At 44.9% G+C, this 27,472-nt stretch overlaps 2 protein-coding genes across 4 annotated transcripts in view; one reads left to right on the forward strand and one right to left on the reverse strand.

The window, feature by feature from the left end:
- Positions 1–204: 204 nt before the first annotated feature.
- On the forward strand, positions 205–1,883 carry LOC116660727 (synapsin-1-like). Its single transcript, XM_032470829.1, has 4 exons — positions 205–400; positions 476–713; positions 1,084–1,552; positions 1,788–1,883. The coding sequence occupies exons 1-4, from the start codon at positions 205–207 to the stop codon at positions 1,881–1,883; spliced, it is 999 nt and encodes a 332-aa protein (XP_032326720.1).
- Positions 1,884–12,527: 10,644 nt separating this feature from the next.
- The window catches only part of LOC102516686 (meiosis 1 arrest protein), a 58,147-nt gene continuing 43,202 nt past the window's right edge, over positions 12,528–27,472 (reverse strand). For 2 of the 3 annotated variants that reach the window (XM_032471099.1, XM_032471101.1), the window contains 4 exons: positions 15,650–15,856; positions 14,426–14,566; positions 13,938–13,949; positions 12,528–13,423 (listed from right to left, as the gene is read on the reverse strand). In XM_032471099.1, coding sequence (XP_032326990.1) covers positions 13,244–13,423; positions 13,938–13,949; positions 14,426–14,566; positions 15,650–15,856 — 540 coding nt within the window. In that variant the 3' untranslated portion in view covers positions 12,528–13,243. The remainder of the gene's footprint in view (positions 13,424–13,937; positions 13,950–14,425; positions 14,567–15,649; positions 15,857–27,472) is intronic. The other variant, XM_032471100.1, reaches the window with a different exon arrangement.

Consider the following 27,472-nt stretch of genomic DNA (forward strand, 5'->3'; position numbering starts at 1 on the left):
ACGGCCTGGCCTCGGGGAGGCCTCTTCTGCTCCAGCTTCATGGACCGCACTGCCCCCTGTCCGCCTCCTCCTGGGAGGCGGGCAGGCAGTGGCCAGTGGGGTTTGCAGTGGCGATGGTGGGATTGGGGCTGACCCCTTGAGAGCGCGCGGATTTGATCCCGTTCCACGCTGTCACGGTCACCGCCCCGGCCCACTGACTGCACCATGCCTGCCTCCCAGCAGCAGACAGACCTGAAACCTGTGGCCGGGGGGACGGCGGGCGGCAGAGGCCGCCCCCAGGACAGGACGCGGCCGAGATGGGAGCAAATCGACAGGCTCCCAGGGGCAGACCCCTCTCCCCGCTGCCGTCGCTGCCGCCGCCCCCGCACCCTGACAGCACCACTCCGCCTCGCAGGGGCAGGCTGGCCGCGAGACGTGCACCCCGCCAACGCAAGGGAAGCACGGGCCACCCCAGCACAGGCCGCGCGGGCGTAAGGATCGAACCCAGGGGCGCACACGGGGAAGCACCCATCCCACCGCGGCGGCCCCGTGAACGCACCGAACCGCGCCCGCCTGCCGGGGGCAGGCCATGACCCAGGGCCCGGTCGGAGGTACCCCGGGGCCGTCCAGCGCCCTCCCACCTCCCGGGGCGGCACCCGCTTTCCCAAACGTGGCGGAGAAGCGGCGACGAAGGCGCGGGGTTCAGCAACTGCTAACGTGGCGGGTTGGGGTGGGTGGGGCAGCACGAGCCAGGGCGGCGGCCCGGGCCTCACCTCCGCAGCCCTCCCTGTGCGCCTCCCCAAGGGTACAGACCAGGCCTCACCCGCCGGCCCCCCCCCGCACCTGCGCGCCCGCACCAGCGCCCCCTTACATGCTCGGCGAAGGCAGCGGAGGCGACGGCTCGCGGCGGCCCGGACCCCAGGCCGCGCTCCTCCTCACGGAGCTGGTCCAGGAGCAACCGGCTTCGGCGGGCGTCCGACAGGCTCTGGGCGGTTCACGCGTCTGCGCAGCTGTGGGTCCGCGCGCGCGCACGCGCGCCCCCTCCTCCCGCCCGCGCGGCCTTCCTCCCCCACGGCCCGCCCCTACCCCTCCCGCCGGTAGCAGTGATGCCCGGGCCGGGGCTCACGCACTACGGGACACTGCGAGTGGGGCCGAGCGGGGCCGAGCGGGGCCGAGCGGGGCCGAGCGGGGCCTAGCCCGGCCATGCCAGGCCGGGCCGAGGGGTGGTGGGGCTGGCCCACCCGCGGCCCAGGACGGGCCAGCTGGGCTCCCAACCCCAATGCCCACACCCAGACAACCCACAGGGTCCCGGCCCACAATCCCAAGCAACACAGGCCCCGGGCCAGGCCGCACACCGCACTCCCAGGTCCTCCGCTGGACGCCACACAACCCCCTCACCCCCGTCACGGCCCCCGGGCACACCACCTCGGCCAGACATGATTCTTCACCGGATCGCCGAGACGGGGCTCCTTCTCCTCACACTGAGGTCCCCACCCCCCCCACACTCTGCCCCATTACAACTCCTACGCCACAATCCCTGCAAACCAAGCTGAACCCTCATGCTTCAGCCCAGGTCCCTCCACCATCCAGGGATGATCCCCTCCTCCGGGATTACCCCCTACCCCTCAGGCGGGTCCCCGCAACTCTACGCGCCCCTCCCCCGGGGACGGCCACCTCACCCCCCAGCTGGGTCACTTCCACTCCCAGCGGCCTCTCACCCCTCAGCCTGCCCGCCCCCGTCAGCGCCGGATTCCCCCCTAACTCCCACTGCACCCCCTACCCGGGGATGAGCCCCCTCACCCTGCCAGGGGCAGGATGGCCTGGGCCTGGGTCACCATGGCGACAGCCGCCAGATGGGGATCTCGCGCAGTGTGCGGGCACACAGCCTTGTGTCCTCGGCCTAAGGCTCCCGCGAGCAGCACGGCGGGGGGTGCGGGTGGGTAGAGGCAGCTCCAATTCGCAGCAGGGCGCCCTGCCTACCCAGGGCCTTACCTGAGCCAGCAGCTCAGGGTGGTCCTGGGCTGCACACTGCTCACCAGTGGGCCTTGGGTGGTTTGATGGCCCGGACGGTGGAGCGGACCCCAAAGGCGGAGGCCCTCTGCACACCGGACTGCGAGGGGATTCTGGGGATGGACAGCAGGCAGAGGCAGCGGTGGGGGCTAGGGGCCGCCCGGCTAGAGACAATCAAGTTGCTCCCATCACCCCCACGGCCTGGCCTCGGGGAGGCCTCTTCTGCTCCAGCTTCATGGACCGCACTGCCCCCTGTCCGCCTCCTCCTGGGAGGCGGGCAGGCAGTGGCCAGTGGGGTTTGCAGTGGCGATGGTGGGATTGGGGCTGACCCCTTGAGAGCGCGCGGATTTGATCCCGTTCCACGCTGTCACGGTCACCGCCCCGGCCCACTGACTGCACCATGCCTGCCTCCCAGCAGCAGACAGACCTGAAACCTGTGGCCGGGGGACGGCGGGCGGCAGAGGCCGCCCCCAGGACAGGACGCGGCCGAGATGGGAGCAAATCGACAGGCTCCCAGGGGCAGACCCCTCTCCCCGCTGCCGTCGCTGCCGCCGCCCCCGCACCCTGACAGCACCACTCCGCCTCGCAGGGGCAGGCTGGCCGCGAGACGTGCACCCCGCCAACGCAAGGGAAGCACGGGCCACCCCAGCACAGGCCGCGCGGGCGTAAGGATCGAACCCAGGGGCGCACACGGGGAAGCACCCATCCCACCGCGGCGGCCCCGTGAACGCACCGAACCGCGCCCGCCTGCCGGGGGCAGGCCATGACCCAGGGCCCGGTCGGAGGTACCCCGGGGCCGTCCAGCGCCCTCCCACCTCCCGGGGCGGCACCCGCTTTCCCAAACGTGGCGGAGAAGCGGCGACGAAGGCGCGGGGTTCAGCAACTGCTAACGTGGCGGGTTGGGGTGGGTGGGGCAGCACGAGCCAGGGCGGCGGCCCGGGCCTCACCTCCGCAGCCCTCCCTGTGCGCCTCCCCAAGGGTACAGACCAGGCCTCACCCGCCGGCCCCCGCCCCCCGACCTGCGCGCCCGCACCAGCGCCCCCTTACATGCTCGGCGAAGGCAGCGGAGGCGACGGCTCGCGGCGGCCCGGACCCCAGGCCGCGCTCCTCCTCACGGAGCTGGTCCAGGAGCAACCGGCTTCGGCGGGCGTCCGACAGGCTCTGGGCGGTTCACGCGTCTGCGCAGCTGTGGGTCCGCGCGCGCGCACGCGCGCCCCCTCCTCCCGCCTGCGCGGCCTTCCTCCCGCCTGCAGCGCCCCTCCTCCCGCCCGCAGCAGGTACTCTTGGCCTTGGCTTCTGCTATAAGGGAAGTGTGGACTATAGTAACTGCATTACATTTCATTTTTGTTATTTGAAATGGAGTAGAATAATTACAAGTAAAATAACATTTGTTACATAAATGAATGTGATAAAGATACTGATTGTATTTGGAAAACACTACTCTTAGAGAATTTTTTTTCGTATTTCATTATGATGTAGCATTTTACAAAATTTTGAAAAGAATTTTCTTAAAACGAGAATTGACTATCAGATCATTTAAATACTGTTTTTCAATGTGAAATTGAATGAATTTTTGTAAAATGGTTTGTGATATTGTATGAAAACTTTCATTCCTAGTAGCTTTAAAAGAGTAGAAAGGAGTATTTATACTTCTTTGGTGAGCTGAGTACATAGAATTTTTGAATCGCCAATTTCATTTAGACATTTTTTAGTGTAATTTTAGGATTTTCATGTAGTTTTAATGTGTACTTAACATGTATATGGCGTTTTGTTCTTTATTGGCTCTTTTGACTGGAGAAAAAAATTAAATATTTATTCATTCATTCATTGATCCTAATTTGTTATGTTATTGTATCACAGATGTTTTCTAGACATAGTGATAGAGCCTAAAATCTGTATTACAGTACTTTTATAAAAATAATATAAAGTGACAGACTGATTTCACACAATAGAAACAAACTTTAATATCACACAGTTTTAAAGTGTCTTTTTAAGTCTACACTAAAATTGTATTTTATTTCTTTATAGTCAAACAAAAGATGTCTGGATGAAGATTCAGAGATTTCTTGGTTTTTGTCTAAATTTAAATTGCCCTCTACTGTCAAAAACATGTAATGCTGACAAAGAGAAAATTTGACAAGTATGAAATCAAAATCTAGACAGTGAGAGGTGGAAGAGAACCAGGAGAGGTAATGGCGCTCTGCCCTGGGGCAATTCAGTTTGTAATGTTCTATCAGTAAATAGATGCACTCTCATTCCAAGTTAAACGTTACTTAAAATTATTTGTAAATTTATAAACTGTTGCTTCATTGCTTCTTTTCTTTTTCCTTAGCTTTGGTTTTAAAACTGAATTTCACTTTGGTGTCATTTACATTTTACTATAATGATCTGAACGGTGTGTATTATGACTGTCAGGATAAAAGTTAAAACTACCCATACCCTGATATTTTTATTTCACTCTTGAAGAATATTGTTTAGACGGCTTTTCCCCCATCTTTTTCAAAATCAGAACATTTTAATTTTAACTAGGAATTACATGTACTTAAAATGGAAAATATTCATCATTACTCTGAAAGAATAAAGCCAAGTAATCAGTTGATACAGTGTGGGGGAAAAAATCAATGAGACTTTTAAAAATATCATGCAAACAAGTAAGTGGTTGCCTATTTAGTTCACTCTTAAAGAAGGTATTTAAACATTAAGAAGACATTTGTAAGCGTGCTCTGTGTGTTTAATTGTAAGCTTGGTACAATCTTTCAATTAAATTCAGTGACCCCCCCCCCCCCAATTTTTGCCATAAGAAATTCAGGCTAGTCAATAATGATAAGTTGTATGTTATAATGTCCTACAAAGCTGTGAAAGTTGAGGTTAGTGACAGACATAAGTGAAAAATTTTCGAAATGGTTACTGACATGTTTTATTAAATCACTGGATGGTATATTTTAAAAAGATAATATTTTGATTGAATTTTAACTTTTTGTAATAAAATCAATAATTCAAAGTGAAATTAAAGAGGCACTGATGTAACTAAGGGATAGGAAAGCTCACAAGTTGTCAAGTGTCCAGCACGTGTAACAGGTCTTGGCTAACTAGCTCCATGAAATACTTGGTCTATATTTCAAGCAAGAACAAACTAGAAATATAAATAATAAGTATAAAAATGAATAGAAATAAATAATTGGGGGAAGAGTTTACATAAAAATCAAGGTTTTTATAGCTTTTATGTCAGATACATGTAGAGAGGGTTTTTGAGTTTAATAAGCCACTCAGGACTTTAGGTGTCACTGTCGGGTGGAGAAGCCCAGAGAGCTAGTTTCCAGGAGCGCGGCCCTCAGGCAGCCTCCCTGTTCCCAGTGCTTTTGTTCTCTTTGCCTCTTAAGCTCCTCTGGTTGATTTCTAACTTTTTCACATCCAAATGTCCAAGTTGCCTTCTGTGAGGAAGAAGGTCATTCAGACAGCACTTAGTGTTGATGCTTTCCTGATATGAAGGGTTATAGCTGTCAGGGGGATATGAGCGCTTCCAGACAAACAAATGGACACATGAATGAGAGAGGCCAAACTTACCCCAGGTTGGTAGTTCTCCAGCGGTGGTAGAATTTAGAGGTGATTTGGAGAAGGAGAAGCTTGTTGGATAAAATAACGTTACATGCCATCAAAGTTAAAGGCTGCCTCTGTTCGAAGCAAACAGCACACCAGTCTTCTCAACTGTCTGACAAAGCCCGTGGATCTAGTATATCTAAATACTTCCTCTGGGTGTTTTGAGTACTTAAGGGCAAATCTACTAAACCAAGTATATACTTGAACCTAATTTCTGTGGAATCACCATTTCTCTTTATCTGTGCTCAGTTATGTTCCACTATTTGGAAACAAATTGCATAGGTAATATTAATCCTAAATCCCATAAAGATGTGCCCACATTAAAAAAAAAAAAAGATCTAATGCTATGGTATCCTAAATGACCAACTAAACAATGCTTCTCTTTCTGTTGCTTTTTAGAATCAACTCTTCTCTTCTGAATTCACTTTAAGATAGTCTAATTTCTAATTAATCTAATCTAATTTATAATAGATCCTTGTTTTCCAGTGTAAGTACCGTTCATCATTATAAGTCAGTTTAAGAAAAGTTTAAATCAAGGGGTTTGATACCCTCTGGCCAATGATGAGCTCAGGTAGGCCCATGGAATTCTTTCTTCTAACAAAAGGAATTTTGAATTAAATGTTCCAAGATAGAAAAAAAAATTGGCTCCCTGAAGAGATTACTTTTTATTCCCTATTACATGGAACCTGGGAGCCACTCTTATTACTGTCCTTTTTGGGGGGCTGGTTGGCCAACTGTCTCCTAGTTTCTGTGGGCTGCCCAATATGCTGATAAATTCTGTTTCTCTGTAAGCTAGCCAGTCATTTGCTTTTGTTGGCAGCCAAATAAATCTAATTGACACAATGCATGCCTTTCTCAATGAGCAGCTCATAGACTCATAGGTGATAATTACAGGAAGCTCACAGACTTCAGTTCATGACAGGGAAGCTTGGCTGAGTAAGGGCCGTGGCTGAAACCACAGGATGCGTGTGCTCATGCAGGAGAGTGGAACTCAGCCCTAGCCTCCTGACGGCCACGGCGTTGTGCAGAAACGCTGGCTAATCACCTGCATTCCCATGACCTGCTAGGTTTTATACATAGTTTTGTTGACGTAAATTTTTGTCTTTCTCTTCCTTACAACTAATACTGAGTGCACTGTTTGGATACAAAAATAAAAACGATGTGTGTAATGGAGATAAAGCCATTTTAGGAAATGAAGTGTTACAACAAATTGATTTATTTGTAGTATATGTGGGACTCTAGTGTTCTACAGATTAGTGCAAGAAATGCCTTTCCTAAAGGGAGTGAAATTGAGTGTGTTTAAATAGGGGAGAGAGCATGCCTAGATTCTGCATGTTTATGTATCTGCAAAAATAAACTATCTTTTTACACCTTGATAAGATGTACAAAGAAACACTTCTCTTTTTCTTATGAGAATTGTTACATATAGAAGAAAGTATGAATTGTGGAAAGTTGCCTTTCTTTAATACATCCATAGTAACAAAATATGTCACAATCATTTAATAAAGGGATTATTGTAAACTTTCTACATTCCTGGGAATCAGCAGAAAAATCTCAAGGGACAGATCATTAAATCTTCTTCCTCAGGGTTAACCTGGACCACAGCTCAGGAAACATCTCTGAGGGTGCAAGACTCTTATTAGAAGCATGTTTAGGAATCTCTGTTTCTCAAAAACCACTTCTGCAGAAAACAACCGGGTAGTTACCAGGCATTTCTGGAAACCATATGTAACTGAGGAGATTCAACTCATTAGCAATATGATAAATTATAAATGGTAAAGGCTGAAAGGGGTAAGTTGTGGTGGAAATATAAATTAAATATGGGAAGTGTAATGCAACCATTAGAGATTACTCAGTATATATTACTTTATTTTATTTTATATTATGCTTTTTGAGATAAGGCAATTTACCACTATTATTTTATGCCTCACTTTATGGGGGAAATGCAAAAGAAACAACTGGGAACAAAAATATACGAACTGTGTTTTTTTCTTACTGCTATTGATACTTTTTATATTATTATTTAATTATTCTGATATTCATTATATAAAATGTATTTATGGCTTCTTCATCTGCTGTCATTAATCCCCATTACTTTTTTCTTCCTGAAAATGATTATTATGAAAATCGTGATTTTTTCTTCAAAATCTTTATCTTTCCTTGATGCAGCACTTTACCTATTTGCCAATGGATTCCAAGTAATAAATACAATGTCTTTCAATTGTGTAGTGATCCAGACTTAGCAAGTATTTTCATAGTCAAAATTCCATGTGCTTCTCCCAAGGATTCTCTTTCCTAGTTGACTGGTATTTTATTGATTGATAATGTATTCGTTTGACTTTGTGAAAAATGAGGTTTGGTAATTGGCTAAAAGACAACCCATATATTAGGAGATTAAAATAGGTTTAAAGCTCAGATTTGGGGACTCATAGTCTGGCACTCATTTATTCACTCATTTATTAAATCACTCATGTAGGTATTATTTTTTTCAACAAGCATTTGTTTAACCAACTTATATCAGATGCTCTTTCAAGTACCGGTCATTACTGCTTGTTGCCTGGAAAAACCTTTCCTTGCCTAGGGGTAAAACAGGCAAGTTTATTAGGGCCAGTTGCAAGCCAGGGCTCAGGAGACAAACATTTTATGACAAGTTACTTTTAACTAATTTCCGTTCTTTTTTATTCTTTCCTTTTTGTTTTTGAAAAATACTGTCCTGGACTCTCCACTTTGGAATTGATGCCTATTATGATTCCATAACATCTAGGCCCAAACTTGCTTCAGCCACTTTAGACATCCATGCCCAGCGCTCAGAAACCTGGACGTGTGGACACTTCTCCACTGCTGATGTCACTACCACACCAACTACACACAGCTTATCTGGGAGGGGAGTTCTTTGTCTAGAGCCAGACCAATGTAAACCTGCACTCCTGAACTCCCGGGAATGACAGCTTCCTATGTATTTACTTTTTTTTTTTTTCTTTTCACCTTCTCTGTGCTTTCCAGTAGACTTTCACCCAGTTGCCCTTTCATTTTCTTTTCTATAATCTCTCCTTCTGCTCACCTCCACCATTGATTATATCATTCATATGTGACACTGGGCAAGTTCACTTAACCTCAGTGGGTCTGGTTTTGTTATCTGGATAAATAGAAATAATTTTACTTACAGAGCTGTGGTGATCACTAAATAATGCTTTTAGGAGTGCTGGACTCAATCCTTTTTTTCTGGTAGTTATGTCCCTGTCTCTAAACAAGATACTCAAACTGCTATATCTTGCTTTACAAATTTAAGACCTTATATGTTGACTTCCTGCTATAGAAGTTAAGCATTGAGCTTTCTTACACCATCTTCAACATCTTAATTACATATCAAATATTGAGTTAATCAACAATAAGTGTTTGCATCATTATGACTTACATAAATGTTATTTATTACTAAGCCAAGTAATATACTGGGATGTCATATCTTTTCTTATAGAACTATTGCTTCTCCTGAAGACATTAATTGATTTCTTTTTTATGTGTTCAGTTTTTTTAACATTTTTTATTGATTTATAATCATTTTACAATGTTGTGTCAATATGTTCAGTTTTTAATGTACTTATTGCTACTTTTTTCCCGACTACCCCAAAAGTCTTTCAAAATCTATCAATAATTTTCACAAACACTCCACCACAATTTCAAACATTTATTTCTGCCTCCCGTTCTCCCCCCTGCCACCCACCTATTTGTATCCTTTTCCCTTTTGCCCTCCAGTCCTCTGTTCCCATCTGGACCTATTGGTCTCCAGGCCTGTTACAAGGTTTTCATGGGCATTCTTTTCTCTACCCTCTTCAACCCCAGGCATGAAATGCCCTGGTTTCTTAAACCCACGTCTTCCTCTTTCTTGAGTGACTCCTCATTTTATAAAGCATATCCTTTGGTAGCTTCCTAAGAATAGATGTGTAGTGGGTAAAATGTTTGAGCCTTCATGACATAAAATCTTTACATAATACTTTATACCCTCAATGGATAATTTGGCTGTGTCTTGAGTCCTAGGTTGACTATAATTATCTCTTTAAATTTTAAAAATATTGCCCTTCTGTTCTGTTATCCAGCATCGCTATGGTTAAGTCTGAAATCATTTTGAATTCTGAGCTTGTCTCTGTCTCCCTGTCTCTGTCTCTGTCTCTGTCTCCCTGTCTCTTTCTCTGTCTCTGTCTCTTTCTCTGTCTCCTTCTCACTTGTCTTTATTCCAAGTGTACTAAAAGTTCACAATAATGTGCTTTGGTGTAGGGTCTTCTTTCATACAGCATGCTGAGCCTTCAGGAGCCTGTCAGTGCAGAAGTTCACAAACTTCAGTTAGGGGAGACATTGCTACATGAGCCCTTTGATAATTAATCCTTTCCATTTTTTCTATCTTTTCTTTCTGAATCTCCTAATTTAAAGCTATGGGAGCCCCTGGATTGACCTTTTTATTTTCCTAGTTTTTCTTCCTTCTTGCCCATCATTTTTTCCTTTTTGTTGGACAGCAAAGTTACTTTTCAACATTTTATAGAACTTTTTAGGTTTTTTGGAGGGGAGTGAAATAAAAACATCATCTTTTCCCCCCAAGAGCTCTTTATTGTTCTGTTTCCTTTTCCCAAGTATCCTATTGATATTTTATTGGTGTAACAAATTTTCTTATCTTTATGAAGATAATAGTTACAGGTTCTTGACGTTTTCCCCTGCTGCCAGCATTGTCTGTTTCACTGAGTTCCTTTTCATTGTCATTTTCTGTTGGTTTGTTTATTTCATTGGTTGGTTTTTTGGCTTGGTTTTTTTGTTTGTTTGTTTGCTTGTTTGTTGTGCATTTTCATCACTTTCATGTGGAAGGCCTTCCGCAAATACCTAGTTATCCTGGATTGCCCATTTGTCCCTTTTAAGAGTAAAGCACCAAATGTTGATCTGAAGCACTGTGGACATGGGCAGAGACTCAATTGCTGGGTTTTACTTGCGGTAATGAAAGGACATGCCATCCTTGTGGATGGAGAGCTCCATTTGTCTGTCTCTGGAGAGCTTTTCTTGGGAGCTACTTCATTTCTCCACAAAAGGATCCACTAATCTGCCACTGGAGGGCCTCAGGAAAGGGATACATGCTTGGATGCTGGTCTCCTAAGGTAACAGGGAAAGGTGCTGAGGGTCTCACAGTGTGTTATACAGATTGTTCCTAATCTGCTTTTGGTTCCATTTCATACCACCTTACTCTCCCCAGATCTGGGCGTCCACCACCACTGCTCTTGTCCAAGCCGCCATCTTTGCTCATCAGAATGCCCACAATCAACTCCCAACTGTTTGTTCTGTTTACCTACTGGCCTATGCAAACTTGTTTTTTTTACATTTACATAAATTTAATGACATATAAATAGTGCATACATAAAAGATAGTGTTTTTAATTTAAAAATCCACCAAACAATAAAAATATACGTGTACTTAAAACATCAAAATTCAACAAAGGCCTAGAAGAACATACACAAAATCTATGATATATTTAACTTGCTAGAAAGAAAATAAGATAGGAAAAAAAGGACAAAATGGACTTCACTTCCTCTTTTATTAAAAAATATAAGAACTTGAAGTGAACATGTAAGTATGTTAAAATGTAAGTTCTCAATTGGACATTTGGATATTGTTTTCTGTAAATTCCTTTTTCCATTTTTTTTCAAAATAAAAAGAAAATAAACACAGAGAAGGATTTGACACAACATTGTAAAATGATTATAAATCAATAAAAAATGTTAAAAAAAAAAAAAAACACAGAGAAGGGCAGATAAAGAGCAATAAAATAAAAGGGAAAGTACCCCTGAGCCAAAAATTGCTTTAAAAATTTAAATATATTCCAGGCATAAATAGCTGGTAAAATATTTTAATTTCATTAAAAAAGTCTTGCTCTATTTCTGATTTTATTTGGAACATTTCTATGTGCCTCCACACTGTACAAAATCTTGAAAATGTAAATCATATCATGACAACCTGTTTAAATTCCTCCAATGGCTTCCCAACATGTTTAGAGTAAAATTCAAATTTGTTTACCATGACACACAAAGCCCTACCTGACCTGGCCTCTAACCACCTCTCCTACCTCCTCTGCTGGCATCCTAATCACCCAGGTCCCTGTGCTGTGCTTCCATCTGTCTGTCAATCACAAGTTCTTTCTCACAGGAAGCCCTTTGCCTTGGTCCCTCCTTTGCCTGGACAGCTTTTTCCCAAGAAGTGAACTTGGCTGGAACCATCTTGTCATGCAAGCCTTTCCAAATATGTCTACCTCAGAGAGATTTCCCTTGACCAACTGATCTGAAGGGTCCCCCCCTCAAACACTTTCCATATCACCCCATTGTAATTCTCTCCACAGCACTGACCACAATCTGATCTTCACTATGTGTTTCTGTACTGCTTTTTCTTTGTTGCATCTCCCTTATCCCCTATCATCCCCCCAGAATATAAACTCTACAAGTGAAGAAGCCACATTACATCCCCAACTCCAGGTACTGTGTCTGGCACATAGAGGGTGTATTAGCTTTTTATTGTTGGGTAACAAGTATCATCATTTTAGCAGCTTAAACCCACACCTATTTATTAGCTCACAGCCCTGCAAGTCAGGCATCCAGGCTCAGGGCGGATCGATTCTACAACCTAGTCAGGCCATTAGAAGCCGAAACCAAGGTATCAGCCAGGCTGAGTTCTTGAATGGAGGCAGTGGAGAAGAATCTGCTTCCAAGCTCGTCCAGATTGTTGGCAAACTCCAGCTCCATGAGATTATAAGATTGTGGCCTCCATTTCCCTGCTGTCAGCCAGGGGCTCCTCTTAGCAACTAGAGGCCACCCACATTTCCTCCCATGTGTCCCCCTCCGAACATTTAATTACTGGTTTTACCTCACAGGGTTGTTTGTATGAGAGGAATTAAATTTCTCGAGTACTTAATGCAATTTGAAGTGCAGAGTATGCTTTTTATAAATAAGTGATAGTTATTCTGTGGATGGAGAAGCGCTACTGGGCAGGTGTGAGCAGAGGGGGCTTGGAAGGGGAGAGGTCTTTTTCACACCATCCTCTCCCCTGTTCTCAGCTATAGGATGTCCCCCACTCCCCTCAGCACCTGACCACACACACAGACTTGGCCTGTAGGGACCGAAGACTAGCGCCTTTTGTTTGGAGGCTGAAGGGAACTGCAGCGTGGTGGGTATACTGGGAGGGGCATGGACTTTGGAATGAAGCTTTGCTTTCAATCTTACTTTTTCATGAGCTCTGAAAACGTTATCCTTGTCTCCTGAGCTCCAGCTTCCTAAAGGTGACCTGATTTTATCCACCTGCTCACACAGAATACAAGGAGAAATTCGGGCCGGGAACGCTCCTAACAATGGTGGAGGCTTACAGGGTATTTAATCTTCGTTTGTTGTTAATGGTATCAAATGATCCAAAAGAAAATGAATCCTTGCTTGGAGAAAGAAAAAGCTCATGGTGGGGGGGAGCTTCCTGGTCTGAGGAGCGGGGTGGCGGCGGCACTGAGGACAGAGGAGAGGAACGCTCTGTTTCCCAGTCACCTGGAGCTCACAGGCCCAGGTGGGTAAGAAGCCACAGAAAGCCATTATGTGAGCCTTGGCATGGATATGGTTGAGCAGAGCAGCTGGGCTCTATTGCTGGTGGCTTAGGGCCCTGAGGGACACTCCTCCTCTTCCATTTCCTCCTCCTCCTCCGTGGAAGGTGGGAAGAAGACTGCTGAGGAAGCTTTGCTGGCTGCTGGCATCTTGGGGGCTCTGCCAGGGGCTGGAGTCATAGGCAGGGGGGCGACTCTGGCTCGAACTCGATTTATCTGCAACTGCCCAGCCTGCAGAGAAAGCAAGCAGAGCTTTGTCTGCGGACCAGACAGAGTTTCTGACCTCCCATCCCCCTCCCTGCCGGGCCTCCTTTCCTAATTCCTTCATGTGTCCCATCCCCAGAGTGACAGCTTAAAGGCCCAGGGCAGTGGAGTCCCCTGGGCTCCAGCCTCTCCAATGCCTGTCTCCGGGCTGAGTGTCCCCCTCTCTTTGCTTGCCCACCAGCTAACTTGTGGTAAGCTCTGTTCCCATTGCTAAATCGACTGCAGTTTGGAGACATTTTTCTCTTGTAACTTCAGCTAAGACAAAGCGGGAGTTTTTCTATAGGCTCTGTTACTGAGAAACAAGGAAAAGATTAATAAGGGTGCAGAAGGAAGCCCAAACATTTTAGAACACGGATTTCAGGAAAATAAATTCCTCCTTCCATTTCTCTCTCTTCATCCCTTGTCAGTAGAGCCCTATCTCCAAGCTACGAACCTTGGGCAGCTTCTCTTTCCTCATCGATAAAATGATCATAACACTTACCTTGCAGGGATGCTGTGAGGATTAAATGAGAAAAATACATGTGAGGGCACATGCCATAAAACCTGGCAAATGACTGGGCTCAGCAAATGCTAATTTCCTTTTCCTCAGGCATTTCTTTCCCCATCTTCCCTACACTCTTCTTTCAGCAGAGACCTGTGGTTTTAGTTCCAGTGCAGCCAGTTTGCTTAGTGGAACAATGGATGGTCTGTTGAATGACTAATGAGATATCATAAACACTGCAATTAAGACACCTAAACATTACCATATGTAAATATCCGAGCAAGAGGAAGCCCCTTTACCAGGTGGGGGTGTAAATTTCTTTGCCTAGGTTAGAGCGCTGCTCTTTCCTCCTCCCTGCAGGCCTCGTTCTTCTCCCCTCTGCAGGAGGAGATCCAGGGAGATGCTCCCTGGGATGGGGAGGGAGGGTTTGGAGACAGGGGAGGAGGACTCTCTGGGATTCTGGGCATAAAGAGGGGAGAGGGAAGTACCTTTCTCAGGCCCCGGCTCTCCCAGCTTGGGTGGAGCTGGCCCTGAGGCTTGGCAAACGTGCTGCTCAGGTGTGGGTAGAGGTGGCTCCAAACCTGCAAGGGGTTGTAGGTGGGTTCTAGCTCCAGGTCGTCCAGCACGCTCTGAGGAAGAGAGAGGAGGAGCCTCACTGGGGAACTTGAGGTCACAGAAAACAAGATGCCCGGCGGAGACCCCTGAGTGTGGGAAGCCAGGGGAGGTGTGATGACCCAGGGCTTCACTGAAGGTTATAAAATAGATGCGTGTCCTGCTGGGTGTTCTGGCCCCCAGGTTTGAGTGCTTGTGCGGTAAGTGTCAGGCAGGGTACAAGAAACAGGAGCAACTCCAGGTGGTTAGGCGCACTGAACACTCTGGCCCCAGGAACTGTGTCACGGGATCCTACGAGGGACCAGTGTGCTGTGAGGGTTACAAGGGATCCAGTGTGCAAGGCTGTGAGGGAGGGTGTGCCGGTGCTCACATCTGCAGAGTAAGTACACGGAGTCCTCGGCCTGCGAGGTGAGCGTAACTGGAGGACACGCGAGCACAGCATTCCTGAGCCGTCAGGTTTTCCAGCCACAACATCCTGTGCCAGGAACCACTGGCCCTGAAGTGAGACGCCGAGTGAGCCATAGCTACTCGTGCCCACCTCTCTCTGCATCCCTGCGGCCGCCAAGCCAACAGCACAATCCCAGGCTCTGTCCTCTCTGCCCGTAAGCCAGCAGCCCAGAAGCGACGACCTGGTTCCAGTTCTTCCTGCCCAGAGCACCCCCCGACCCATCCTCAGCCTGGGGAGTCTGGCAGAGGAAATCCAGAATCCAGATCCAATATGAAAGAGGAGGAGGAGAAAACGGCCTTCAGAGCTGTTCCCTCCTTTACATCGGAGTCTCATTTTAAAGCCCTTCCTATTCTTGGCACCTGCACTGGCTGCCTTTTCCTCTTTACAAAACAGAAATAGATGCACACAAACAAAGGCACGCACACACGTGTACACGTATTGCAGAGAAAGACCCGTGAGAACACACTTGCCTCCCTCCATCTGGCCTCAGTTCCTACCCTTGCTTTCTTCTCTGCCCCTCTTCCCCTGGGGAACCACTTTTCTCTCTGCTCCCCTGTGCTTTCCCTCACTGGCTCACTCCTCTCCCTCATCTGTTTCTCAAACTCCTGTCTCTTCTCTCCCCCTCTAAGCCATGAGATCTGGGCCCACTTGCCTCCACAGTCCTGAGGCTGTCAGCGGGCAGGTCCTCAGGCAGCAAGGGGAAAGGGCTGGGCAGCAGCAGCTCCCGGGTGGCCACCGCCCTCACCAGCAGAGTGGCAGAGCAGGACGGCAGGATCACGTAGAAGGTGCTGGCGGCCTCCCTCAGGCTGTGGCCTCGGCTCGGGGGCTCCCCTTTGGCCAACAGCAGCCACTCTCTTTTCTGAAACAGACGTACGTAAACTCAGGTTCATCTTTGGTCTTTGGCACGTGTGAAGATCAGCCCCAGTCAAGGCTCCCAGAGTCCCTCTAGGGGCGGTGGGAAGGGCTGGCCCATTTCCCCCTGGCCCGGGTTGGGGGGGGGGGACTTTGTCTCTGAATCATCAGTGCCCCGAGGTCTAGCTCTTAACTCCCAGGGATATACACAAAAGGGTTAACAATGCAGGGATGAAATGAAGCAGGTGTTCACTCCAGAGGGCACTAAGGCATTACTCAATGGTAAATACAGAGTTTTAAGAACTGTAATTCTTAAAAGCAGAGTCTTGTAACAGAGAATTTTGTGGAGTGTTGTGAAAATTCAGGTCTTATTTTGCTGGTGATGAAGGCCGGTTGTGTTGCACAGCTGGGGTTAGAGTGGGCTGACTGCTGAATGTCCCTGGAATGCCCAGAGAGGGCTTATGAAGAAGGTGGTCAAAGTCACCTGTGAAGACAGGAGGAGACAGAAGGGAGAGGAAAGCTTTGGTACAACAGGGAGGTGGATACGGACAGGGCCCTTGAGATCAACTCAGCCAGTCACAGGATGAAGGAAAAAAGGGGTTAGAATTCAGGGGGGCGGGTAGTGACTCTGGGTGAAGGGTGCTGCAGAACAGAGGGGTGACACTTTGCACCCCTTTTAAGCCAGGCATAGAAATGAGGGAATTTTCTGTGGTAGTTTTTCAAGGAACATCTCAAAACTCCAGGAGCTATCGGGTCAGAACTGTTACAATGATCTTTAAATTGTGACCTTTTGCTTGAGGTGGTCATCAGTTACAGCTGGTACGTAACAGCGTCTTTGCTACATAAGGTGAAAGAAAGCACACTCGCTCTGCCCACTCTGACTTACGTGAAAAGTTGGAAGAAATAACACAGGAGGAAAGGCAAAAAGGAGAAAGAAATCTTCAGGGGATAGAGTAAGTATCAGTGTCTTGCGGAAGACAAATGGAAAGCGACACAGTGAAGCAGAAAAAACCTGCTGTGGCATCAGAATTATACCCCAGAGCGCATGTGCTGGGGTGGTGGTGGTGGGGAAGAGTCTGGATACTTTAATTAGAGCAGTGTCATCATTCTGGGCTGCACAGAACTCTGAGAAGGTCTGGTAAGCCAGGCAGGGGGTAGATACTTTCAGAAATTCATGCTTTCTTAACATTGTGGCTTATATTTGGAGATTCGCTGATTTCCGAAGAACAGATCCAAAACGTATGAGAGAGCTACCTGATGCTTCTCAAACACATCAAATCGGAAATAAATGATAGAGAAGTCTTGGGGTATGTGTGCATGGGGAGAATTTGCCCCTGCTCTAAGGACGTGGCCTCTTTAAGCCTCTGGAAGAGGTATTAGGAAGTTGCAGCTCCCTCCATTTCAGTTGGCACAGGTAACTTCTGATGTGGCACAGGCTTTGGATTTTTATTATTATTTTAATCTTCTACTTTTATCCTGGTTCATGCATTTGTTTGTAAATTGTTTATTTATTAAAAATTGATTGAATGCCTATTATGTCCCAAACACTAGGCATGAATGTAAAGAAATTCATTAGACATGTTCCTTGCCCTCTTAGAGCTTATACTATATAATAAGCAGAAGGCTTGTAAACTAATGTTTGTCCAAGACTTAGGATGACCAGTGGTTCCAATTTGCCCACTTTTAGCACTGAAAGTCCTGCATCCCCCAAAACCCCTCAGTCCTGGGCGAACGGGGGCGGTTGGTCACTTTCCTAAGACAAAGTAGAGAACAGAGGATCTTGCCACTGTGGCAACTCCCTGGGGGCTGAGACTATGGCAATGTGACATTTCCTGTACTTCAGAGTTTTGGGACAAATTCACAACTGCTACATCCTGGGATTACTAAGAAACTCTGAATGTGACACACAGAAAAATTGTGATTCCCTGGAGTTTGAGTCTATTGATTTTGAGAAAATAGCTAAGATTCTGTTAGAGAACAGGTACGCAGAAAGGGGTGTGGTCTCTCAAAGGTAACTCCTGATGTGGGACCTGTCAGAGGGCTAGGATGAGACTGAGTTGAAAGGCTTTTACAGAATGCTTTAAAACTTCTGGGCTGATTTACAGGGAGGTTGGCAGAAGGCTCTGGAAGGAAGAGAGGAAAATGTACTCAATGGAAATGGGTAAATGACAAAGCAGGTATCTGAGGCTGAGAAAAGGCAGTGGCATGGGGATGTCTCAGAAGACTAACCTTTGGGGTCCTCAAATTGAACAGTGTTTAATGACTGGAGATGACAGCTAAGTACTTTAGAATATGCTTCTGCTAATTCTAAAGAAAGGAGCATGAGTTGGATGCTGAATTCAGCAGAAGGCAGGTGGAAAGGTGTCTATACTTACATTGTGGCTAGTGACTTTGGTACAGAAGGTGCCAGGGAGGTTAGATTTTAGAAGGCAGGGGTTGACTCTTACTAGAACAGGTGTGACAGGGACAGAATTGAATGGCATGCCATACTTCAAGCTCAGTCTGACTAAAGTCATCCTCCCCTACCCCTGCCCTTACTTCTAATTTTTAAGGCTTTACCACTTACCACTTTAACACTGCTGGTTGACTGGCCACTGCTCCCTCTCTCCCCTACATTTCTCCCTTTTTTCTACCCTTTTCTCAGTCTTTCAGTGGTTGGCCTGGGGTGATATGTGATGTAAGCTTAAATAATGAGACATCAGTGGAAGTTGCTGGGTGGGGCTTCTGGAAAAAGCTTTGTAATATGCTAGCTTGGCTCTGCTCCCTACCATTTCTCCCTAGTTCAAGACTTGGTCTTAAGGTGCTGCAGCCACCTTGTGACCATGTGGCTGCAGGCGTAAGAATGAAATACACTTGCTATGGATGCTGCAGTGGGAAAATACAAAGAGCCTGGGTCCTGGGGCGGATCAGTGATCAACTGCACCAGCCCCAGAACTGTCTGTCCCCACAGTCTTTGCTACATGAGGAACATAAACTCTTAATTACTCAATGTACGGTTGGGATGGCTTTCTGTTAGCTGCAGCCAAATGAATCCTTTACAGATTTCAAAAAGAAGGAAGAGGATGTGGTAACTCACTTCCGGGTATATGGGGAAACAGGAGTAGAAAGGACAACTTTAATGATGTTGGTGTAGGCCTTGCCAGAAAGGCAAGTGGGAATTTATTATAGCAGGTAGAAGCTCTAATCTCACCAAACCAGCACTCCTTTGGGTTGTCATCAGTATGATGGCTTGGGACCAAATTCAGCCATTAAAGAAGCTCTGACCAGCTCCTAGTGGGAGTGCTTCCTGAGGGGACCACTCAGAGTAGGGAAGAGCAAGAGCTCTCACTTTGCTTCGCTTGTGGGAAGAAACACATTTCATTGCCATAAGCATCTAGGAAGAGAAATCACAGCTAGTTATGGAAAAGCCAAGCGTATCTGAGGGTCTTGGAAACTGGAAGGGCATCAGGAATAAATCAGGTTAACTTGGCACTATTTGCTCATACTCTCACTCCAGAAGGCAGGGCAAGAAAAAGCAGCAGCAATATCCTCTTCTCCACTACTCTCACACCGGCTTCCATGAAGGAGACAAAGGGGAGGTGGTAAAAGAGATTTCAAACTCCAAAACATCAGATTATATTACATTCTTCCCAAGTGAACATGGACGGTCTCCAGAATAGACCATGTGATAGGCCATAAGACAAGCTACAATACATTTAGAAAGATTAAAATCTTCCAAAGTATCTTCTCTGACCATAGTGGAATGAAATTAGAAATCAAGAAGGAAAGGACGTTTGGGAAATTAATAAGTATGTGAAAATTAAATAATAAATTCCTAAATAATCAAGAGATCAAAGAAGACAGTCACCAGGAAAATAAGAAAATAATTTGAGATGAGGGTAAGTAAAAACACAACATACCAAAACTTATGAAATACAACTAAAGCAGTGCTCAGAGGGAAATTTATAGCTGATAGTGCCTCTGTTAAAATAAAAAGAAGAAAGATCTCAAATCAATAAGTTAACCTTCCATCTTAAGAAGCTAGAAAAAGAAGACCAAACTAAACCTAAAGCAAACAGAAGAAAGAAAAAAAAATACTGGATCAGGAGGGAGGGTATAGCTCAGTGGTAGAGTGAGTGCTTAGCATGCACAAGGTCCTGGGTTCAATCCCCAGTACCACCATTAAAAAATAAATACTGGATTAGAAAGAAGTGAAATATACAATAGAAAGATAATAGAGAAAATCAGTGGAACCAAAAGTTGATTCTTTGAAAAGATCAATTAAATCAACAAACTTTTAGCTAGACTGATCAAAGCAAAAAGAGAAAATACCCAAGTTACTAAAATCAAAATAAAAGAGGGGGCATCACTACTCACCTAACAGAAATTAAAAGGATTATAAGGGAATATTATAAACAATTATGTGATAACAAATTAGGTAACTTAGATGAAATGGACATATTCCTAGAAAGGCACAAACTGCTGAGACTGATTCAAAAGAAAATAGAAAGTCTGGATAATTCTGTGTCAGGGGTCCCCACAACCACTCCCAGGTTCAGTGATTCACTGAGAGGAATAGCAGGACTCAACATATAGTCATACTCGTAAATATGACTAATTACAGCAAAAGGGTACAAGGGAAAATCAGCATAGGAAACAAGGTGCGAGCTTCTAAGAGTCCTCTACCTATGAGTCACACAGAATGTACTTAATTCCTCTAGCATTGAATTGTGACAGCATCTGTAAAATGCTGCCTCCCAGGAGAAGTCATTACAGACTCAGTGCCCAACATTTTGGGAGGGCTGGTCATGTAGGCACCCTGTAACTAGTACATACCAAAATTCTAGACTCCTAGAAGAAAAGCAGTTGTCAGCACATATTTTTGCACAGTTTAGGCACTCATTATTTAGGGAATGGTGGGGAACACTCCCTAAATCCAAATTTCCAGATGCCAGCCAAGGGTCCATCTTGCAAGCAGGAATTTCTAAGGAAAGGAATCTCAGGGTTGCTATATTAACTTTTTTTTGCACAAGTAAAGATATAGAATTAGCAATCAGAAAATTTTCCACCAAAAAAGTCAAGGCCCAGATAGTTTCACTGTAGAATTCTATCAAACCTTTAAAAAAAAATAACATTAATCTTTAACAAATTCTTCCCAAAAAATAGAAGATGAAGGAAAACTTTGCAACTCATCTATGAGGCCAGTATTACCCTGATATTAAACCAGACAAAGACATCACAAGAAAAGAAAATTACAGACCAATACCCCTTATGAATATAGATGTAAAAATTCTCAGCAACATACCAGCCAACCAAATCCAGCAATGTATAAAAAGAATTACACACTACAAGTGGGATTTATCCTAGGAATACAAGGTTGGTTTAATATCCAAAAATCGAGCAATGTGATACACTGCATTAATAGAATAAAGGACAAAACTATATAATCATCTCAATAGATGCAGAAAAAGCATTTGATAAAATTCATGGTTAAAAACGTTACAAAAAACTAGGATTAGAGTGGAACTTCCCGAACCTAACAAAGGCCTCTAAAAAAGCCTACAGGTAGTGGTCAAAGACTGGGTGATTTCTCCCTAAGATTAGGAGCAAGACAAAGATGTCTGCCCCTGTTACTTCTACTCAGTGATGGACTGGAGGTGTACTGAAGACCAAAGGGCCATTTGCCACATTTTTTGGACTGTTAGCCCCACTAGGATTCTGAGTATGACCCTAGAGAGGCACTCATAAAGATACTGAGTGTTTCACCATCCTAGTGCTTGGGGACTAATATTTTAAAAATTTGGTTTAGAAAAATATAACGATGTGACATTTCTTACAGAGCTAGGTGCATACTCATACCGCTTATCAGTTCTGTGAAGGTCAAAATAAATACGGCAATAGGTACATGGGTGGGAAGGGTCAAAAATGATGAGTAGGGGCAGGCAGGCTGTGATGGAAGCAGGAAAAACTTCATAGTGAAGGTATTTAAGCAGAATCTGGAAAAACTGGAAATTAGTCAGGTGGATAGAGGGAAGGCGAAGAGAACAGCATGAAACAAAGTGTGGAAGTATGAAACAGTTTAACATATTTGGGAAACATTTACTAATTTATTAGTGTGGCTGGAGTGGAGGATGGAAGGGGCGTGGTGAGAGATGCAGCAAGGGAAACAGACAAGGCTAGCTTACAGGAAGCCCGCTGCCCTCCTGCTTTCCTAACCCCTGTCTATATGCCCTGCAGGCTGTACATTCTAACTTCATTCTGATCATTTTTTTAAAGTCTCCTGACCTGCCATCACCCCACTCTCAGCTTGGATTCTTGCTCTTGAATATTTGCCTAATATAACCAAGGACTTTCCATTTCCCCACCCATTTACAGCCCAACCAGGTCATTGCCTGTATACTCAGACTCCTGCTGGACACATCTTGGCTTGAATTCTGTCAGTTCTGTGGCCAATTAGGGCAGACATGGCCCGTAAATCTCTGGAATGTGTGTCCAGAGACTCTGACATTTTAAGTAGGAAATCGAAAGACCTAGGTGGTATTTTCATTTCTTTTTCTAGTTCACACAGACATGACTTTGTAGGAGAAATGAGGATGTGGAAAGTGAGTCACTCGCTACATAACTGAGACCAATGCAGGATGATTTGGTAATTGAAATGATGTTTTCCTGGTGATGAATAAATTCATCTAATACATACTTGGAAAAATTACATATACATATAATTCCTTACCACATTCCAGAAAGTAGTTATCCAAGTTTAGAAAAATGCAACAACAAAAAAATATAAAATAATTAGGGGGCTTAGGTGATCCAGGCAAAGGAAAAATAAGGGTAGGGCAATAATAGAGCCAAGATTAGACAAGATCATAAAAATGTAAGCCACCCACTTTTCCTGGAAGGGAGTCCCACTGCTTTTCCAGACATAAAGTCTGGAAAAAGCTATCTTGTGGGTCCTTACTGAGCAGTGAATGTATCTCAGAGAGCTCCTGCAGTCAATACGATCATGAATTTCTTATGGCTATAGAGTAGTTAAGAGTTGGGTCCTACAGCCAATCTTTCTGGGTTAAATCCTGGCTCTACCATTACTAGCTGTGTGATCTTGGGAAAGTACTTAACCTCTCTGGGCCTCAACCACCTCATCTGTAAAACAGAGATAATTCCTACCTTATAGGATGGTTATGGAGATAATATAAATTAACGTTCATGAAGTGTTTAGAACTGTTCCAGGCACACAGTAAGCACCATGAAGTGTTAACTTTTAAAATTTAATAATTATTAGATAATGTTTGTTAAATTTGAAATCATTTAATTATTCTTACATAAACGTCTATGAAAATTTGAAGAATGCAGTTAAAATACATGGCTCTCTTGTGATCTGGATTGAACTAAAAGTGAAATTTATAGAAATGGGTAGATACCACATATTTTTCAGGAAAAGACTAGGAAAATGGGATTATCAAGAGCCTTGCCTATCTGATAAAGTGATACTCTTCTGAGGAAAGGGAATTGAAATATAAAATACTTATATAAAACAAAATAATCTGTGAGGAGGACATAAAAATCCAACTTTCAATTTTCAAGTGAAAAACCAGAGAATGGAATGACATTTAAGGCTGCAGTTTCTTAAAGTGCATTTTGAGAGGGCACAAGACATTTAGAGCTGATGAGGTCTGGTGGGGCTGTCGCTTTGAATTTAATTACGGCAGTGTGCACTCTGTTCAGAAGAACCGCTCTGAAAGGAGGGTGGAGGAAGAGATAGCACTGAATGAGCTGAGCTATGCTTATACTTGTAGGGAGATGCAGGAACCTGAAAATGAGAACGTGGTGGAGCCAAGCCAACTAACTGAGGGTGAACCAGAAAATGTACTATAGGCTGTCTGGTCAGATAAAGGATGCAAAGGGGGAATAAATAAATGAACATTTAACGAGCATCTACTTCTACATCTGAGTGGGTTGGAATGGCCAGAGGAAGACTGGTTCTCCTGCCTAGAACAACCAGAAACACTGAATAATATAGACACCATTTGTCTGAATGCAGGGAGCAGGTGCTGAGACGATGAAAAGGAGAGGTAGCTGAGTCTCAGAGAGATGAGAGAGTTAATGAAACCTCTTTTGTCCTGAGGGCGTATGTGGATTCTGAGTTGGAGGGAGTCAGGGGTGGGAACTGAGAATCTAGGATTTGCACCTGCTAAGGCACTTGCAAGGGGACAGAAAAAACTAGCAAATCTTTTGGTGGAGACTTGGCAGGGCTGGGGTGGGTGCTCAGGCCTGATTTCTCACTCAGCACATTTGCCAAATACTGGGGCTGCATCGAGCAGGGGGGCAAAAACACCCAAAGAGAAAGCCTCTGGGAGTGGAGTGTTCTAGCAGACTTGGGACAGAGTGGTTAGAGTTGGGATCGTTCAAGGGAAGGGGACGCTCACAATGCACAGGGCCAGGAGCAACCCAGGGGCAGACTGAGCCTTAGCAGGACTGCAGTCCAGTCTTGGCTCAGCACAGCTCCTGGGTGGAAAAGGGTGATCTGCCAACATTCTATCTGCTTCATGCAGGGCAGGATGAACCCTCTCCAGAGGAAGCCAACACCAACTGGAGCCTCTACAATTCATTTAGGCACAATCAGCATCTTTCATTAAAATATTACCAGGTGCACCAAAAGACAGGACCAACATGTCTGAAAACCAAATGAAGAAAAAGAATAGACACAAGGCCACAGGCGATCCAGGTGTTGAGGTTAGCAGGTAAGTACCTTAAAATAACTATGATTAATTTGTTCAAGAAAATAGATGAAAATATGGAGAATTTCTCCAGAGAATTAGAACCCATAAAAAAGCAACAGATGGAATTTGCAGACCTACTAACCAACCACTATGTCCAAATCACATGCCAGACATACGCTAGGTGCTTTACGCACGCAATAGTACTTAATCATTTTAAAAACCACACGAGGTATATTTTACCGTCTCTATTTCACACGTGAGAGGGACAAGGGTCACTAATACGTGTGTGTCACACATCTCCCTTTTTGCTTTCCCTCCCACTCCACGTCTACTCATGAAAGGAGAAGCTTTGTGGTTCTGTTCTTGGATACTTTATACAGGCAGAGAGAGACAGGACCTCAGAGGGAGGGGACTGTGTCAGAGAGGCTCAGTCAGTCTATGAGAGAGAAGAGGACAGAGGTGTCCCTGGAGTGGGGATGTAGAAAGAGTTTTAGTTTCTGTGTGCGTGTGTGTGCGAAAGGCTCTTGGAACATCTCAGGTTAGATATAATTGAGGAGGGGAGAAAGAAAATTTGAGATCTATCATTGTGGGTGAAGACCACTTCCTCTTTGGTGTTCTTTGAAAGCACAAATAAGTTAATTTAAAAATTACTTTTTAAAAAATATTTTTTATAGTCATTTTACAATGTTGTGTCAAATTCCAGCATAGAGCACAATTTTTCAGTTATACATGAACATACATGTATTCATTGTCACATTTTTTTCTCTGTGAGCTACCACAAGATCTTGTGTATATTTCCCTGTGCTATGCAGTATAATCTTGTTTATCTATTCTATGTTTTGAAATCCCTAGTCTGTCCCTTCCCACCCCCGCCCCCTTGGCAACCACAAGTTTGTATTCTATGTCTATGAGTCTGTTTCTGTTTTATATTTATGTTTTGTTTTGTTTTGTTTTGTTTTAGATTCCATATATGAGCGATCTCATATGGTATTTTTCTTTCTCTTTCTGGCTTACTTCACTTAGAATGACATTCTCCAGGAGCATCCATGTTGCTGCAGACAGCGTTATGTTGTCGGTTTTTACTGGCTGAGTAGTATTCCATTGTATAAATATACCACATTTTCTTTATCCAGTCATCTGTCGATGGACATTTAGGCTGTTTCCATGTCTTGGCTATTGTAAATAGTGCTGCTATGAACACTGGGGTGCAAGGTGTCATTCTGAAGTAGGGTTCCTTCTGGATATATGCCCAGGAGCGGGATTCCTAGGTCACACGGTAAGTCTATTCCTAGTCTTTTGAGGAATCTCCAAGCTGTTTTCCACAGTGGCTGCACCAACCTGCATTCCCACCAGCAGTGTAGGAGGGCTCCCTTTTCTCCACAGCCTCTCCAGCATTTGTCACTTGTGGACTTTTGAATGATGGCCATTCTGACTGGTGTGAGATGATACCTCATTGTAGTTTTGATTTGCATTTCTCTGATAATTAGTGATATTGAGCATTTTTTCATGTGCTAAAAATTACTTTTTGTCACTTAGGTAGTGCTTCTGTATACATTATTTATGCAGAGACTAAACCACATGGAGCCACTAGATTTGTTAGGGTTACAAATAGATAAATACACTGATGCTTAGAGAGGTTAGGTATGTTGCCTAAAGTTCACACAATTGGGAAATAGTGAAGCTGTCAGGACCTAGGGCCATCTAAGCCTGAAGCTGATGCTTTTCATGAACAATACAAATTATACTTTATCAAGACAGATTAGAAAACTGCCTTGCCTTGACTCCCCAAAAGAGAGATAACAAAGGGAGAATTTCTACTCTAAACCTAAATTTGACTAAGGTGGAGGAATTAGCTGGTAAAATGGAGACATGGTAGAAACTCTAGGAAAAGGCAACCAGGTTATCCCGGAATCTGGGTAGTCAAATTCATATCATAGACTTTAACTCAAATCATAGGATACATATTTAAAAAACTAATTAAAATATGCTTTTCTCTCAAAAGAAATAGAACATACAAAGGTCTAATGATAAATATAGGCATCCAGGAAGGCCTCATTGCAGAAGCCCCATCTGAGCTGAGTCTTTCAGAACAGGGTGGGATTTGAACAGATGGAGATAGGACAAAGGCCAAGTTGAACGTAAGTTCAAAGACAGGGCGATTTAAAGTTTGTATGTTAATTTGGATGGACTGTATGTTACAGGGAGGGAAATAATGGGAGATAAGGCTGGAGTTTGAATACCTGAGTAAGGAATATAGACTTTAAAGTATAATTAATAGTAAGTCACAAAATAGGTTTAAGCTGAAGAGTGGCAGGTTCAGTGCTGTGTTTCAAGAGGATTAGTCCGGTGGCAGTATGGAAAGTGGATTGGGAAGGGGAAACACTAAAGAGACTAAGACAAATTACGAGATTATCGCAGTATTAAAGGAAAGAGGTAAAAAGGGGCTTGAACTAGGAGAGTGATAATAAAAATGAAGAGGGCAAAACATACACAATAGATGCTATGGGGTTAGAGCAGGCAAGCCTTGAGTCATGGAGTTCTGGCGTCACAGAACAGTATGTGATGGGGGATGCTCCAGCAGGGTTAATCTGGTCTAATGCGCAGTGCAAGTCAGAAGAGGGAGCGATCAGAGATAGGGAAGCCAGTTAGGAGTTTACTGAAGAAGTCTTGGTGAGAACAAGCAGTGGGGATGGGAAGGAAAGGACAGTTACAACTCACATCATAAGAAACAAACTGATATGACTTAGTGATGAAGTGGGTGTAAAGGCCAAGGAGGCTGAAAGTCACTGAGGTTTCAAGCCTGGGTGAGCAGACAATGGCGGTGCTGCTATTAACAGAAAGACAGAAGTCAGAATGAGAACTTAGCTGCAGGGGAACATCACACCATCATGAAGAGGAACAGAAGTCAAGAGATTCAAGCGGGGAGC

This window comes from Camelus ferus, chromosome 31, assembly GCF_009834535.1.
Source record: "Camelus ferus isolate YT-003-E chromosome 31, BCGSAC_Cfer_1.0, whole genome shotgun sequence".
In the NCBI taxonomy this organism is placed as follows: Eukaryota; Metazoa; Chordata; class Mammalia; order Artiodactyla; family Camelidae; genus Camelus; species Camelus ferus.